This window comes from Periplaneta americana, chromosome 10 (assembly GCF_040183065.1).
Source record: "Periplaneta americana isolate PAMFEO1 chromosome 10, P.americana_PAMFEO1_priV1, whole genome shotgun sequence".
In the NCBI taxonomy this organism is placed as follows: domain Eukaryota; kingdom Metazoa; phylum Arthropoda; class Insecta; order Blattodea; family Blattidae; genus Periplaneta; species Periplaneta americana.
Genome location: NC_091126.1, coordinates 75,037,379 through 75,055,242, shown reverse-complemented (window position 1 = coordinate 75,055,242; position 17,864 = coordinate 75,037,379). Strand labels below are relative to the sequence as shown.

The window sequence follows — 17,864 nt, the reverse complement described above, 5'->3', positions numbered from 1 at the left end:
AAAATCACTTTAAATATGAAAACAAGAAAATAGAAGAAAAATAATAAAATTAACAAGTAAGAGATACAAGGACATAAAGAGCAGAACTGGAACTGACATAATGAACATGCAAAGAAAAACAGCTGTAGCATTATTCACGATGAAAACAAGACATGATCATCTGGTTGAAAATGTTAAATATAAAGAATAAAATGTCTGCTTACAGACAAGTGCACGATCTGCAAAGACCAAGAAGCAGTACGTAATACAGAACATCTACAGAAATGTACAACACTACACAGCAACAAACAAAATGGCAGGACTTTATTGGGAAGCAAGAGGGATGATGATGTAAATAAACAATTCTAATGTCACTGGACAACAACAAATCAGATGTTGGGATTTAGTGAGTACATGGTATTATCACTTTTTTTTTCTTGGACCACTTTAGAGACAGTGAAAAAATTCTAAATCACTTGAACAGTCTGGATGATTCTAAAGTTATATGAGAAACTGACAATACAAAAGCTCATGAATTTGTTATACCACAAAAAGATGGAGAAGAATGTAATCGGGATGATGCAAGCAGTGATAAAAAAGGAGATGAAGCAAAATTTATAGCTTTAGGTAAAGGTGTTCTTTAAAAAGGTAGGTAAAAGTAGTTTCTCATGACAAATCTCAAGAGTTGGATCTTGATAATACTTTTGACATGGTACTAGTACCTATTAATGGAAAGGATCTACTACTCCATTCTTCATTACCACCCCACTGTCATTTAAAAGGTAAAATAAATAATAGACCTTCTCGAGTTAAAAAAAAAAACATTGAAATCCAGAATCAAAGATACCAAATATTACAGACCCTGTCACTTCTATTACGAGTAATTTACTAAAGAATAAAGCTACTCCTGTTGACTAATGAAGATGAAATTAATGAAAAGATATTTCAAGAAACTATAAAGGATTCTGCATACAAGGAAAATAATATACAGCTATGCAGCTATCTAAAGAAGACATATACAAATATACAGGCAACTGATACTCTCAGACCATTGCAAAGTAATGCATTGACATATGTATGGGAAACCTGCTTAGATACTTACAATGCCTTAGTATCAAAATCAATGTCAAGAAAATTTTTTTTTCCTAATTCATGTTTCCATATCAATGATAACTGCACCACTGATACAAATCAAAAATTTTACAAAGTTCACCCTATGATAAGTCATCTAAACCAAAAGTTCTAACAACTCATGATGCTCTTGGATAATAGTATCTCTGTACAGTACATGAAGCCATGGAACTGTAGTAAAGCAATTTATTCATGGCGAGCCTATTTGATTTCAAATTTAAATGTTTATGTACAAGCAGGTTATGTAATGTTGGATTTCACCCAAAATCATGTTTAAATCAGTACCACATACGATAAGGCCACAGAATAAACAAAAACCAATATTTCTTGTGGTATTTACTTTTTTCCAATAGGCTATTTACTGTTACTAGTTTCCTTAATGCCCACTGTATGAAATATCATATGCCCTAAAAAGCATAAAAAATACAGAACACTCTAAAAAATCTTGTGTACTCATTATGCCTAGTGTCAACAATCATGTCAACCTTCCTTAATTTGGGATATAATGGGTTAAAACCGAAATAATATACATTCATTTTAATATCTCGTCCAGATCACAAAGTCCCCTTAATCATGCTTTCTAACAACACCCTATCAATTTTTCATGCATCTGCCTCATAATTTCATAATTTCAAACTATTTTAATTAATATGTGATAATTATAAACTTCTAACATCGCTAATAAAGTCATCCACAAACTGCACTCACGAATCCCCCTCGCCTTATTTATATATCATATTTTTCCTTTACGTTTGTTCATCGTAACTCTCAATCCCACAGTTTCCTTAAAACTTCATCACTACTGAACAGATCACTTTTACTTATACTTGAGTTTAAGAAGAGAACATTGTATGTCTTGAAAATTTGAAAATTTAACGTCAGATTTCTTTTCTTTTTTCTTTAAGGAACTACGAGAATGAAAACTATTTTCTCACAAGTCAAACACTTTTTCCTATACTTTAACAGTGTCTGCTTACAATTAAAAAATGTGTTTGTTATTCCAATTGCAATTCAACGATTATTAGTTTGAAAGTAAAATGCAATACTCAGCAAATATACAGACTTAGGAAATATTTGCGAACACAGAAAGCAGCACACAACTCATTGCTACTAATAAAGATATTTCTCCTTCAAATTTTCCGCACATGAATAAGTGAAATAAAATGACTGTAATTAAGCGTAGATTTAGCAACAAAATGCATGCCTACATTCCTTATTGAGGTTTCTTTGAAAATGGCATGCCATCAAGGTAAGAGAATAAGATTTAAATTACTCTAATTTTTCCTTTTTATACTGCACTTTGAATGGATAAGATATTACAATATTCAAAAAATTATTTCGAGAGTTAAATGTAATGGTCAGGGTACACAATGCTAAGTAAAGTAAGTTTTCCACAGTAAGATTTCCATGTGTAAACACACATAATGCATACCCATGCGCAGGTGTCCCTATCAAATACATTTTGTTCATTTTCAGTACTTGATTACATAATAACCTAATTTCGGAATAATTTTTGTTCTAGTAGCAGCACTTCATATGATATCGTTATGGTAAAGAAGAAAAAATTGCAATCAGCTCAAAATTAATTGTAATGATTTCCTACTGAACATTTACATATAAGAAATATGTTCTGACCAACACAACGATTGACTGTGCCCTCATACATTCTTAATTAAGTTCATTTTTCTCCCTTAGAGTAGGCCTATGTCACAATTTAAAATTTTTATCAGTTTTTGGCCATGAAACCACATACAAAATAACTTACATATATCTATTATCTGAAAAAATTGAAGTAAAATTGTCCATTTAATTGTATTTGAGCAGCTGTTGTGCAATATTTGTAATGAGAAGTTGCACATGTTAAGATTTCTTTGCTTTCAATTCACTAGGGAACTACTTATTATTTACACTCTAGTACAATAATTTTTGTAATGTTTCCAAATTTAAAAACTTCATTATTTTCAATTATTATCGAGACATCTGAATTAAAAATACTCATCCCACCAAAGATGCATCAGGTTAAATATCATATGTAAGTGAGAATGGGATTAATTTTATTATTCTCAATATGTATGACTACTATCATAGCTTCAGAATACGAGCAAACTTCATAATACTGTAATTTCAATATTGGTTAATATAGAAAATTTCACATTTCTCTCAAACACCTATGCATGTGCAGAAATTGTTAAAAAAGAATGTGTCAAGTTTACAAAGAAATTGCATGATGAAATCTGTGCTCGTAAATATTCCATTATCCTGTATATAATGCACAACACTGATTACGCATATAAGCAAAATTTTGAACTTTTCAATTTCCCCCATACGTGCCATAAAACTGGGGGTACTCACCTCGCCGCTTTCCGAGAATGCTTCCTGCGGCGTGTAGTAGTGCGTCGTATCCCAGAAGTGTTTTGGGCCGTTATAGGAAGGGCACGGCGCCAATGACGTGGGGGTGTAGTAATCCAACTGGACATTGACATGAGCCATATCACAGCGACTAGATTGACTCCGTGGTAGAGGGATACTGTCAACGTTGCGCCGTTCTCGCATCGACATGGAGCGTAGTGGCAGTGGGCGGGTAGAGGCATGAGACTGTGGGGAACAATTCTGCCGTAACTCTTGATATAACCCTGCAAAATTGTTTCTTATAACCAGTTCACTGTCTACATATCGGTCGCAAACCTCATGTGATGCGTGTAATCTCCGGCTGAGTCGTTTCTCGGCTTTAGCCATAGCAGTGATTGCAGCAAATTTCTTGAGCAATGTGTAGCGACGGAATGCCCTCTGGATCGTAAGAGCTGCATTTCGAGCCTTCACACCACCATATTTTCTCTCAAGCATCTCAATTTGCTTCTCCAGTAAGTCTTGGGAGAGCTCATATCTGCACAATAACACAGAGAAAAATATTAATAATTAAATTTTATTAAACTATTATAACTCTGTAATAGATTTAAAGAAATATATATTTAACAACAAAGTGAGTCAATGACAGACTACAGAGTCGCAATTATAAACAACTGAAAGACATCGATATGAATAGGATGGAAGAGAAGAGCTTCACTCCAGAATTGAAGACTACTATGGTGACAATTTGTAATAAATTATGTAAAAAGGCAAAAAAAGTTAATGGTATCCCCGTCACATGCCATGAAGGCACTTGGGGGGGCTTGGAGGTAGAGCCCCATGCTTTCCATGACCTCGGCATTAGAATGAGGTGGTGTGGTCAGCACCACGCTCTGACTGCCTTTTACCTCCGGGAAAGATCCAGTACTCAATTTTATAGGAGGCTGAGTGATCCTCGGGGCTATTCTGGAAGTTTGGCAACGAGAAAAATCCCGTCACCACTTGGGATCGAACAGCGGACCTTCCAGTCCATAGCCAGCTGCTCTACCAACTGAGCTACCTGGCTGCCCAATAAATTATGTACAAGGAAATTTACAATTAACTGTTTATATATAAAAAAATGGAACCGTGTTTGAAAGACTTATGAACACTTGCATGCTTACAATGAACAAAGAAATAACATCACAATTCTAGCATAACAAACTCAATACATTCATCCACAAAAGCCTGCAGTACACATCTCAGTTCTTCCCTTGCTGTTCCTAATGTATTTTGTTTGATGTTCATAAACAAAAATTGTCCACTTGTACAGCACTGGAATCCAGAATTATATAAAATAATGATTGAAGTGCTGCAAATACACACTCCAAGATTCGAACTGCAATGAAACTAGGTATACAAATTGAAATACGTGGAGAGTGAAGTCGTACGTACGATTCTGAAAACTGTAAGAAAAGATGTCAATGAGACCCAAAGATATTTCAATGCCAATAATGGAGAATAAAAGAAGATTAAAGAAGATAACAGAGTAACTCTACAGACGAATGGAGTTAATGAAACACAATTTTATTATTCTTGTCAGCTCGTTTAATAAGGAATAACATGTACGATTTAGACACCTCGTCAAGGAAATGGGACTAAATTCCCACCAAATCATGAGAGATGAAGTGGTGGGAGGTTTCCTTATGTATACAGTATTTCTTGTATAATTATCCTGTCTTTCCTTTTCCACTATCTCTTTATTCTCGGCATCGTCACCTTCTTATCTCTTCTGAATGACTTTTGTAGCTTAGAAAAATTATTAAATAGAGAGTTACATTTATCTTGGAAATATTTCAGTCAATTTGACACATTCATTTCAGTTTTATTACAAAATTTTATAGATACATTTACGAAGCCCAAGCTGGAATCTTTTTCATCCAGCATGTAAGAGCTAAGAATTAAAATGTAACCCTAGACAAAGGCAAATTCTCTGTAACACTGATGGTGAAAAATGTTCCTCTCTACATAATTTGCCAATGTTATTTATAAAACTAGGCAGATTTTGTGATTACGTGAACATTACACATGATGTTAAGCAAAAGGATTACAAAAATTAAGGGTACAGATACGGAATTAAAAAAATGAGCCGAGTTTTGGTAGCAGTCCTCCTATGTGTAGGCAACAAACTTCGCAATACTGTCCACAAGTAGCATACATTTAGGCGCTCTTGTTTACTGCACATGCGCAATGCATTGTATCTGGCATTTAGTAAAATCAGGTGGCCCAAATTATGTTTCTGGGTCTGTACATACAGTACTCAAGAACATAATTAAGAGTCCAAGTAAACGTAATTCCAAAACCAAATGCCTATGGAGCTATAATGTCTCCAATATTACTGCTTCCATTCTTAAAATTCTGTAAACCTTATTTTAAACCCAGTAGGCCTATAGTATTTTAGCGATATAACTTGACAGTCATAATATAACTAAGTACATTTCAACAAATAAACTCTCTACACTCTAATTTATTCACTCGGCACATATTCTACTATATATCTAATCGAAACAATACATAATTTACAACTGATACATACATCAAAAAGTAACTTATATGATCAATGTTATTGATGTGAATAAATAACATGTAAGCAAAACAAATGAAGGTACCAAATGTTACGCCCAATCTTTTCTATAGTTAAAGGCAGAAATGTATGCAATCTGTTTCAAGACACAACAAACTCATGTAATAAACTTCGGTACTTACGCAGTTTGGACACGAGACCGTTTGAGAACATCACCACTTTCTCGAATCGAACCTTTCTTGTGGAGCCCTTGCCCCCTGTTCCCAAGGCTACATGGGGACCGCTCAGAGGTTTGGAGATAGCTGAATAACACAAACATTATTTCAGTCATCCCCTAGCAATGACCTTCTTATAAACTACACTGCTTCTTTTCTTATGAGAAATGAAAGCTAGCCTTCACTATTTACTAAGTGTTAGGTAATATGTGAAGACAGAAGGTCCTTAGACAGTATGTAAAGACAGAATCATTCTTTAGAGTTAGCATAAGTGTCTATTGCATGAATCATTGTGTCAAATTGATAATTTTGGTAAGTGAATTATACATGTGGTAAACTTGCTTACAGTACATTAAATGCCTACATGTCATTTAAACTATATTTACGTGTCATACTCGAGATGAAATTAACTAGAAGGCTGACTTGGATGTCATTAGAACATTCCGTTGCTAATTTAAATGCCCATAGCAAAAAATTTGCTAAAGTGTTGGTGATGGTTTCGTAATTGGTGACTTAATGATGCTGCATCAACTTCGATGTTATCCAATGTAGATGGAAATGGTGATAGCAAGGTGATATTCTGGTGAGAGAAGACCAAGAATTCGCTGTGGATTACATACTATTCGCCTTACAGTTTGGGGAAAACTTTGGAAAAAACAACCCGTCCAAGTGATCAGCCTAAGCGGGATTCGAACCCACATCCGAGTGCAGCTTCAGATCAGGAGACTAGCTCCTTATCCACGAGCTGCATTGGTGCTTGTGATGGCGATGAGACATTTGTGATGGTCCACGGTAGCTAATACTGTGGTTGAAGAAGAGACGAAGATGATTAAAGCAAAGAGGAAAAGAAGAAGAAGAAGACAAAGAAAAAATGAGGAGAGAAAATATTAGGGAAAAATTAGAAGATGGGAGGAAGAGAGAGAAAAGTTTGACGAAGAGAGTAAGAAAGACTAATAAATACAATATTAGTTAAAGAGTTCTCTAGACTCCTGAAAGAAAGTACGCTTTCAGAATGCCTATTGACACAAATTAGAAGCACTACTTCAGAATGTACAAAGAATTCATTATGGTATGATGTTATTTCATTTCACAAAGTAAAGCATAACATTGTACATGTACTTACTATTTCTTATAGAAATTTAATTTCAATGAAAAGTAACTACTGTACACTTCACCTATAAGTTGGAACTGCATTAAAACTCTGGCAAATTTCATTGAAGTTAAACGACCACTTGAAATTTCAAAATACACATCTCTTAGTAATATTACATATTATAATATAATTTTGCAATGAATGGTACACCGAAGATCAACAACGTGGCATTATCAACATGTGACAATATTGTAAAAGGAATTCTTACCTATCTCTCACTGCAACCAGTTGCCCGTTCATCTGGAGATCTGCTGCACTTCGACTTTCCAGGATTTCACCAGAACTAAAACAAAACAAATAAATTAAGGAATCATATCCATATGTATAACAAAATGTTTAAATTATTTGATACAGAGGAAAGTGAACTACAACACAGTAATTTATTTTATTTTTAAATGGTAAAACCGAAATATTAAACAAAGACTTTTTACATATTTTCTATTAACTTATATAGACAATGTTACATTAAATACCCAAATATAATTAATCACAAGTATTTCCAGGTCATACTGAATTTGGACACTCAAGTTAACCAATAATATGAATAATTTTCATACGAGTTTTTGTTTTTCAGTGTTTTAGGGAATATGGCATATTTTATGACCATTTGTATTTTATGGTGGACTGGAATTTGTCTAAAATGTTGGAACTCATTACTAGTTTAATGTTAAAGAAAACAAATTAAATGCACTTCTATCACATAAATTGCACTCATTTTGTCAAATGAACAAAGAATAAATTGTTTGGTAAATAAGACCAAACTGAGTATGATACTTCTTTTAAAAGTGATGATAAAATTTCTCAAAGTGACAATTAAAATCTTTATAACTCAATTCAGTTACCTATAAAATATGCCTCTTAAAACATAGCGCACAGAAAGTTCACATGGTTCAAATATCCAAAAAGAAATCGTTAAAATTCATTAACATACTGATTCTGTGTTTCAGTAATGTCATCAAAATAAATTGCCTTCTCACTTCCCTCAATATGTTCAAATTTGAAGCTTAATATTGTTTAATGTACAAAATTTAAAATAGTATGAGGAGGCTGTTTTCTAATTAAATTTGCTGCAAATAAAATTGGTAGTCAATATTCATGTGAAATAATAAAATAACTGCATATTCCGAAGATACAGGTGACACAAAACAATGAAATTATAGCTCTTCATGTAACAATTGATATTGTCATTCTTTAATATTACTCATAACCGTATGCATCATGCATGCTTATGCCAGAATCTATAGAGTACAATGGCCAACAGGTTTAACTCTTCTCGTCTGCCTTTCCTTTATATACTGGTACCACTTTAAATAAGACTGCTTTTTAACTTGTTTCAGTTTGTTCAAACCAATAAAGTCCAGAACTTATACAATTTCTCTGATTACACTTGTCAACATGATTTTTTTCATAAGTAAACTGAATATTGATTCTAATGCAGTTTTTATCCTGAATTCATATATGTAGGGCCTAATCAGAATTTTTCCATCAGGCATGGTTTTTTGTGACAGTCACTTTTTGTACTATAATAAAATTCTGTATATCCGGCTTAGTTATAATTTTTTGTAAAGAAGTGGGAATTTTTGGTATGGGTTGATTTCGGACCTCATTAGAGACTGAATGAAGCCCAAGTGTTAAAAACTAACCACCCAGGTTTTCAAAATTTAGATTTTACAGAATCTGTAAAACTGTTGGCAAAGAATGAGACAATACACCACCGCACCGCTTTTTCATTTTCATTATAATACCTATTTTATCGGCATGAAAATGTGGTGCAATGGATAACGCGTCAGACATCAGGCCAAAAAATAGTGTGTTCAAACCCACCGTGGTAGTTTTCTCATCCCAATACCTCATTATATTGTTGAGATCTCTGAATTTTTTTTATTGAACCAGCGACATACCTATTGTAGTGTTTATTTATTATGCTTTCGGCAAGAGTATACTGTACAGTAATAGTTCATGGCATTTTTGTTATTATTTTCATGCATTTTTGTATCATTTCGATGTTCAAGTTGTATTAAATGCGTAACTTGTCCAAAGCAATGGATACAGTATGCATTTCTCAAACTACAATCTTCCTTCACCGTTATAAGTAACTAGTTAAAAGCACCCTGTGTTTCCCGGTTTTCCCTTTTGCTTCAGAGTTGAGATCTTGGCAACTCAAGTATAGAAAATCGAAACGAATTATTGTCTTTACTAAGCTTTCCTCGTCCCTAAAGATGAATATTTACTTAACATAACTTACATGAACAAAATGATCTTCTTAGCCAAAATGCCTGCCAAGATTAACAAAATTCAAAACAACTGAAGATCAGGCACCAAAAAGAAAATATATCATGTACCTTACTGTTTTTGTTTTTAATTACCTTTGTCTTGTAGCTTAGCTAAACAAAAACATCCCCTCAGTCCCTTTACATCCGTTTAGCATAGACTCAATCTTATACATTGATCTAAAGCTGTGCTGACACAAATTTAATATAATTTCCTGTCTTTGTATGCTTTTGCTTGACGTTTAAAGACAGTTGATGATAAATAGGGATTCTCTTGTTTCCAGTCTGAACCCCTTGGGGTATAATGGAAAATTAAAATTTACACCTCTTTATCTGTCGTATCGAATCAATATGCAAACAAAAAGATACATAATAGGATTGGAGAATTTTGTACCCTTGTCCGCTTTACGTTTGCTTATATCAAACCTGATTTCTTAAATATGACTTAAAAAATACTGTCTTACAAATAATCGTACATAATACCACAGTTTAGTATATACAGTTGCGAAGCTTGAGATGATTTTTTGCATTTCTCGCGATAGTTGCTAGCCGCTTGGAGCTCTGCTGAGTAGGCCTACTAGGAACAATAGACTGTGTCACTGCCATCATGATCTAATACAGGCCGTAAGGCAGACCATGTAACTCGCTTAACCTGATCATGAAGGGCGGCGTTTCAACCATATAAATTAGTTGGCATGCATAAAGAGTAACATATATTTCTCTAAAATGTAGTGCAATTGCATTAATAAAATTTAAAACAATGATTATGAGACACTTCAGACATAAATCACTTGCGAGTTAAGATGAAATATTATTTTTGGTGTGAAAATTACATTGTTCATATGTGTAATACTTTCCTTTATTTCGATTAAATACTGCGAAATTCTTGTACATTCATTTATGCAAGATTCAATAATTTTCATTTGCACCGCACGGATATTTAGACATGTTGAAATTATAGGTTATGTTTACTGTCCCAGATGCCCCTTTCTGTCTAATTTTAGTGGTCTCCAATGCCCTACCATTCATATGGAAATATTATAGGTTATGTTTACTATATCTTATATTCCTAAATTCGCAATTCTACATTATAATTAAGCATAATGTCATGTATGATACTCCGCACATTCAATTTGTCTGTATTTTAATACTACAATTGAGTATTGAATTATTGTATTTATCTACTACCTAAGAGACGAAGTAACAATCGTACGCACACTAATTTCATAGGAGTGATATGATAAATGTTCTGTCTTTATTAAGGAAGGTAGATGTACTATATTAAATCACAATATAAATTCTTTTTTATTAAACCTCAAAATAGCTTCCATTCTAAACTTAAAATGTTAATGCGAAAAGATTATGTTAACATGTAAAACTCTCTTCACATTAAAATAACACAGTTTTGTAATTATTTCTTCCACATAGGCTATTATGCAACAAGAAGTAAAGGGAACTTATGGACACATTACACTAAATAAAACTTTGCTATGATACGCAATAAAGTTATAATATAATAATTCACTGAGCTCCATACACTGAAATAGAAAACCCGAACAAATTTTACGGCTCTAGATCGAAGAGGCATTGACTGTGCCGTATTTTGCATTGTTGTGAAAAGTTGTGTAAACTGTGAAATGTTCGTTATCTGTTGTAATAACTCTAAATGGCTAAAATACAATAATTTAAATAATAATATGGGGCAAGGAGACGTTTGTAGCACTATAAATTCTAAGAAAAAGAGGTCAGAGTCATCCTTCTTCCGAAAGATCCGGGAAGGTGAGTTTATCAAATATAATATATACTTTATGAAAATAATATATAAACCTTATGTATTTCGTATTTCAATAGTGGAAGGAAGGTGTTAATTTTTCAAAAGAACACGATATCAAAAGTACAACACATTTTATCGTCTGCTAGGGAAAGAGTCTGTGATAAGGCGATAGTAGCGATCCTGGTGGCTAGCAACTAACTATGGATGCATATTTCAATTGTCTATGTTTGCATATTTAGTAAGTATTGAGCTTCGCAACTGTATATACTAAACTGTGATAATACTGTATATTAATTATGTCATTTTTATTTTATCTGCAGAATACAGTATAATTTCGCAATAAATCATTTCTGGACTTTTAGAATAATATTTTAAGAGAAGCTTATTTTAAAAATTAACAGATTGTTATTTCCAGTAGGCTTGCCATACATACTACTGTACATTCACGACATAATACAGATATAATTTAACAATAACACATATGCGGACATGAACAACAATATTTTGAAGGACATGTATTTTAGAATTAATACACTGTTATTTTCAGTGAGATTACGTACGTACATTCACATAATTGTATGGTAACTTTGTTTGAGACAGCATAAATAAAGTAGTACGGATATATTATTTATATAGTAAAACCTCTTTATGCCCGGTTAAAATAAAGTAATGTAAATAAATTATCGAAATAATAAACAAAATGAGCTGACCGCAGGTTCGAACCTGGGTTCTCCTACACCAAACTCTTTCACCTTACCACTACACTACAGAGATCTGTTTATTAAAGCGTTTGAATTTACGTGTTATGAATGCTTTCATGTTTTCTGCCTATCACGTTTCATTTTGAATTCTTAAATATTTAACAAAAATGTGTTTGTGCTATATTATATTGCATATTCATGTCATATAACACATTCAATCAAGAGATCGTCCCCCATTTACGTAATTTTAATTTAATATTACTTTATTTAATATTTCAGTAACAATATGGCCGCATTTACAACGGAAGAAGAGATGACTGGATGACGTCAATATAAGACAATTGACTGCAGAATAGGCCATTTTAATATAATATATGCCGTACTTCTAATTTTTATTGTTTTCAATAATTTAACGTCCATCTGTCCAATTTTAATGTAGCCTATGTTCTTCTCCTGGTTATGAAGATTAAATGTGCAAACTTTGGTAAATATCGGTCAAATCCTGTAGATTTGTATAAAGTACATACATACATACATACATACATACATACATACCCACATTGACTTTTATATATAAGATTACTGGCATTATTACGTACACTACAAAATAACTAGAGCTGGATTTTTAATATTATAGCACAAATTTAAAGTTACAAACGGTAAGTTAAAGTACCTGCTGAAGTTTGAACGTTCGAACTCATCCTCGGAGGGAAACGATCTAAATATTTACCAATTGTGTGATACAGAGATATAGCAATATTGTATCCGACACATTTCCAATTGTATCGCTAAGCCACGTGCAGTTTGAATCCGCAGACACCCTACTTCCCTATATCAATACACTTACCAAGAACCCATCCACAACCTCTTAAATTTCTTGGGCTGAATTCTGAACACCCGGTATATTGCAATCATAATGCGTAATTTCTGTATTGATGACAAAAACAGAGACATTAACTGCTTCATAACGATGTCTGCAAGGGAAACTTGCCGTACAGATGATGTCAATTTACTCGTACACGATAGAGAAACGACTGTGAAAAATCAAATCATTTTTACGTAATTATGCAGAATATATTAATTTTTCACTGGTTATGTTTGTTGCAATGATTTCTTTATTAAAATATCTTATGATTATATGAATTTTCAAATGCACACTGTTAATGAAAACGCATGTATGGCAACATTATTGCCTTTTATTTTCCGAATAACGACAGTAACATTAAAATAGAATTTATCAGTTCCTATACAGATCCAGAAACAAAATTTGAGCCACCTGAATTTTCCAAGTTCCAGTTATAACATACTGTGCATATTCAGTACTTACTGAGCATGCACAGTATAACTGGAACTTGAAAAATGCAGGTGGCCCAAACTTTGTTTCTGGTCTGTACAACCACCATTCCACACATGTTTACATCTCACATGGAATAAGAATAATATAATTCGCATCTCTTGTTTCCATATAGCAGAAAAACTTCAAAATAATACTACGTTTGTGTAAAAGTTCAGCAAACGTCAAACACCACATGTATCGAAAAGTGGAAAGACTTTGGGCGTAATTAGTAGAGTTCATTCCTGAACGAAGTCTTGTCGGTATTTATGGCTTTACAGAATCATGATTTTTAAATGGAGTGTAAATATTAGAAATGAATAATGTAAGTTCGCTTTCACAATTACATAAAACAATACACTGAACGGTTCTTTTCATTCCCTTCACGCGTACGTAAATGAGGTCATCCAATGCAGTGTACCGCAACTTTTAATAGTAACATAACACTTCCAAGTTGTCAGAGACTGTGACACACCGTAACGTCTCGTCTTACTATGAAGGCATAAAACAATATGGAACCATTTCTAGCAAGGAGAAGTAAAAATGTCTTACGCTATAGAAACCGGTGTTACAAATCTGTGTGTTTCAGACACCCGTGGAAGGATTTTCGATCAACACAAACTAAATACATTTATGCAAGTTAATTGAAATTTCGATGAATAACACTCCCAAGTTTTCATAATACAATGTGACGCAAAGTAACGAGTCGTCTTACTCTGAAGGTATTAAATAATACATAATCTTGTCTGACAAAGGAAAGTCAAAAGTTCTTACGCGATGGAAACCGGTTAATTAATCAACAATAACAAGCCACGAAGCTCTACGTATTTCAGACTCTCGTTGAAGGATTTTCGGTCGATAGAAACTACTTTAAATGTATACTAATTTACTGAAAATTTTCAAGTGGCATTTATAATATTTTGTAGGCCTATATTTATACGGATAAACTGAAAATATACTACTTGTTTCGCTTTACCATGAAGATAGTGCTTTCACATATTTATTCACAAACAAATTCTTTCCAAGTGCACACCTTAAGACTTGCCATATTTATTTGAATTGTTGACTCAATTAAAATCGCCGTTCTTTTAATCAAGAATTCAACTCATAGTCTTAACGCTACTGCTGAAGTTGCCTATCGTCATTAGAAAAAAAATGGGCCTATATATCGAGCCACACAAGGAAAATTCATACAATACTGTTCTGCAGTTGTATTTACATAGGTAGTAAATTAGTGGACCTGGATTTGAAAAAAAAAAAGAAGTCGTTAACTTTTTATGTCAAATGTAATAAATATTTAACGTGTAGATTTACAATATGAATACAAAGGTACAAATTTCCATAACGAAATATTACTATCGACAATATTGTAATTAGAGACCAATAATATTGCAGTAGACAAAGAAGTGATTAAATATATTTGAGTTGGGAAATTCTACTATTCCATTAAAGTGAACATCTTCTCAAATAGTCACTATTAAAACTGCAACTTTATATTACTATGAACAAGTACAAGATACAAATAAAAAATTATATTAAAATTATAGCACTTCTATGCAAAATAGGCAGACTGTAATAATGTTTAAAGTTTAGCAAGTCATTGAAGAGCGTTCTTTTTAAAAGTCTTAAGGCTGGTCCACAATAAACCGGGAACGGAAACGATGAGAACGAAAACGGAAATATTGTTAAAATAAATGTATTTAAATGTGAGCATTCACAATTAACTTTCAAGTTCCCGTTCCCGTGCTCCGGCAAACTTCTTTTTAATTGTGAAAGCTCATATTGAAATACATTTATTTTAACAATGTTTTCCTTCTCGTTCTGGTTGTCGTTTCCGTTCCCAGTTTATTGTGGACCAGACTTAACTTCTATTGTGGCGCCTTATTCTACTGTATGTTAGGGTTCAAAAATCTCACTGGCGAAAGATTTTCTGGAGTTATAAATATAAAAATAATAAAAAAAAGACTGAAAGAACAGTTCTTGTAACGGAGTTCCTAAGAAGTGCATTCTAATTCCCCAAATGGAAGGAATAGAAATGGGAGAAGAGTTCGGGGCAGAAGATATTAGATGATAGACATTAAGATATATGGATCATATGAGACAAAAAGGAAGGGAGAAAATAGGAAAGACTGGAGAATGCTGGGTTTGCAGTGAAAGACCTGCCCTTGGACAGAACATTATGAATGAATGAATTTCCCAAAACGAAATAAAATTTAACACGAATTATGTTTAGTTAAGGTACACCAAATAATTTCATGAGAGAGTTTTATCTTACGTTTTCTTGTACAAAGGGCACAGCTAAATATTTGTCAATTGAAAGAACATATTATAATAATTAAAAATTAGTGTTCCTAAATACACCTTTGACAAGAAAAATGGTCGTTGTCTTGTAGCGTGAATTTGTCTAAGTGTTGGATTAACGTGGCATTCACCGTCAAAACGAAAAATTTAAGAATCTAGGATGAAATCAAGTTGAAGGAGCGACATATCTGTACGGCACGAAACGACATATTCCCTACGAAGCATTTATAGCTTAGCGGTAGATTTTCTTCTCATTTCAAATACCGAATCTTGTCTATATAAAACGCACGCGTGTAAATACAGCGTAAATGATGATTCCCGAACTATTCCAAGGTGGGACTTGCCTCTGAACAGCGACCAATTTCCGTGTCGAAGGGTGTACAGTGCGTTCTAATAAAACCTCACGAAAAAAAAAAAAAGTGAAAGTCCCTTTTTAGTCACGTAACATATAGTATTCCTAGAATTAAGAAAGAAAAACCAAATATGTATACAGACTGTTCGCTAAATGTGTTCAAGCTCAGATCATATGTTGTGACATAACTGATGAAAAAGAAAGTACCGGTAACTTTGAATCTACACATGATCACTTTTACGATCCGCGACTAGATTTCATGTTACATTTTTTTCAATGGCAAAACGAAAGTGGCTGAAATCTATAATGATCAAGCAATTAGAAACGGTAGTTCTGTATACTTCATTTCATCCACGTAACTGTTCACCTTATCTCCTCTCTCTCTTATATTTGAAAAGAGAAGATTAACTAAATAATTCTATAAATTATTAAAACAAAATGTGACAGGAAATTGGAAATATTGATGTTAGAAGAGGCATACACTGACGTCCTTTATGATGATGCAAGCCTGGCACGCCAAACTTGCGGATGTCGAAACCTCAAGGTGAACCGACACACTGGAACCCGGTTCTTCTATTTATAATACAAACAATCGTCTAACTACACGCTTTCCTTGTATAGAGCTAGAGCAGAGCTTTGCTTTCTCACGTTCATTGTTTTCTTATACATTACCAAAATAATGCAAGTCTGAAGTTGAAGCTGACTTTTTATTTTACCATTATACGAAATATAGAGCTGTAATATAGGCCTATATTATATTGTGACGCTACAAAAATCCAATATTAAACTTCGGTGGAAATACTCGTTTTGACAGTTCCGGATACCGAAAAAGTATATTTGGTAATGCCTTTTGTGTGCATATCTGTATGTTTAAGAACAGCAATTTCTACCAACTATTGGATGGATGTTTTTTATATTCAATTTCCACGAGTTAATAAATCTGGGAAAAAATGGACGTGGAGCATATTTAATTAAAAAATAATGGGTCTTTTTTTCGAAGTCAAAAGACACGAAAGAGCCATTTATTCGAAATTGGTTATAACGAACTATTTTTTTTTTACTAACGTAAGGTGAAAAAAGATATAAAATAAAGTAGGCAGTGTGTATGTCCCCAGATCACCATCCTATCGTGCTTCGGCCCGTTTCCGGACCATGACCTTCCCTATTATTCTCTTCCATTTCTTCCTGTTTCTTGCGGTTGCCTTCCAGTTTTATGGATCAAATCTGCTGCATCTTTCTGTAACATTTCTTCCCATTAATTATGTGGATTTCCAACTGACCTTTTCCTATCGTTTCGTCCCTCAAGTACTTTTTTGGGGATTCGTTAATTTTCCATTCGTATAATGTGTCCAGCCCACTGGAGTCTCTTAATACGTAGAAGTGTGGATAATGCTATATCACTATACAAGGCATATAGTTCATGATTGTATCTAATTCGCCATGTTAGGTCCAAATATCTTCCTGAGGATTTTTCTTTCGAAACTATCATTTCTAGCAGCTGTTCTCTGTAACATAATCCAATTTTCAATTGCCTGATCAGTCTTAATTTTTGTGGGTTTACTTTTCAGAGGCATAATATGGGGTTTCGTAACACGTTAGGCCTACTTTTTATGGTGTCGAGTTGTCAGCCACACGACCAACCCCCAACCTGGAGTACCAGGTAATTTGTTATGGGTGTTTTCTATCCCTAGCTTTTGGAGAACCAACTCATACTACAAGGCGGCAGCACTAGTAGCAGCCGATTTT

The 17,864-nt window shown here is 33.5% G+C and overlaps 1 protein-coding gene across 14 annotated transcripts in view; it reads right to left on the bottom strand.

Annotated features, from left to right (window-relative positions):
- The window catches only part of siz (Brefeldin-resistant Arf-GEF family protein schizo), a 177,563-nt gene that overhangs the window by 62,198 nt on the left and 97,501 nt on the right, over positions 1–17,864 (bottom strand). For 7 of the 14 annotated variants that reach the window (XM_069837699.1, XM_069837704.1, XM_069837700.1 and 4 more), the window contains 3 exons: positions 7,596–7,670; positions 6,202–6,321; positions 3,463–3,994 (listed from right to left, as the gene is read on the bottom strand). In XM_069837699.1, the coding sequence (XP_069693800.1) occupies positions 3,463–3,994; positions 6,202–6,321; positions 7,596–7,670 (727 nt within the window). The remainder of the gene's footprint in view (positions 1–3,462; positions 3,995–6,201; positions 6,322–7,595; positions 7,671–17,864) is intronic. The other 7 variants (XM_069837703.1, XM_069837711.1, XM_069837713.1 and 4 more) reach the window with 3 other exon arrangements.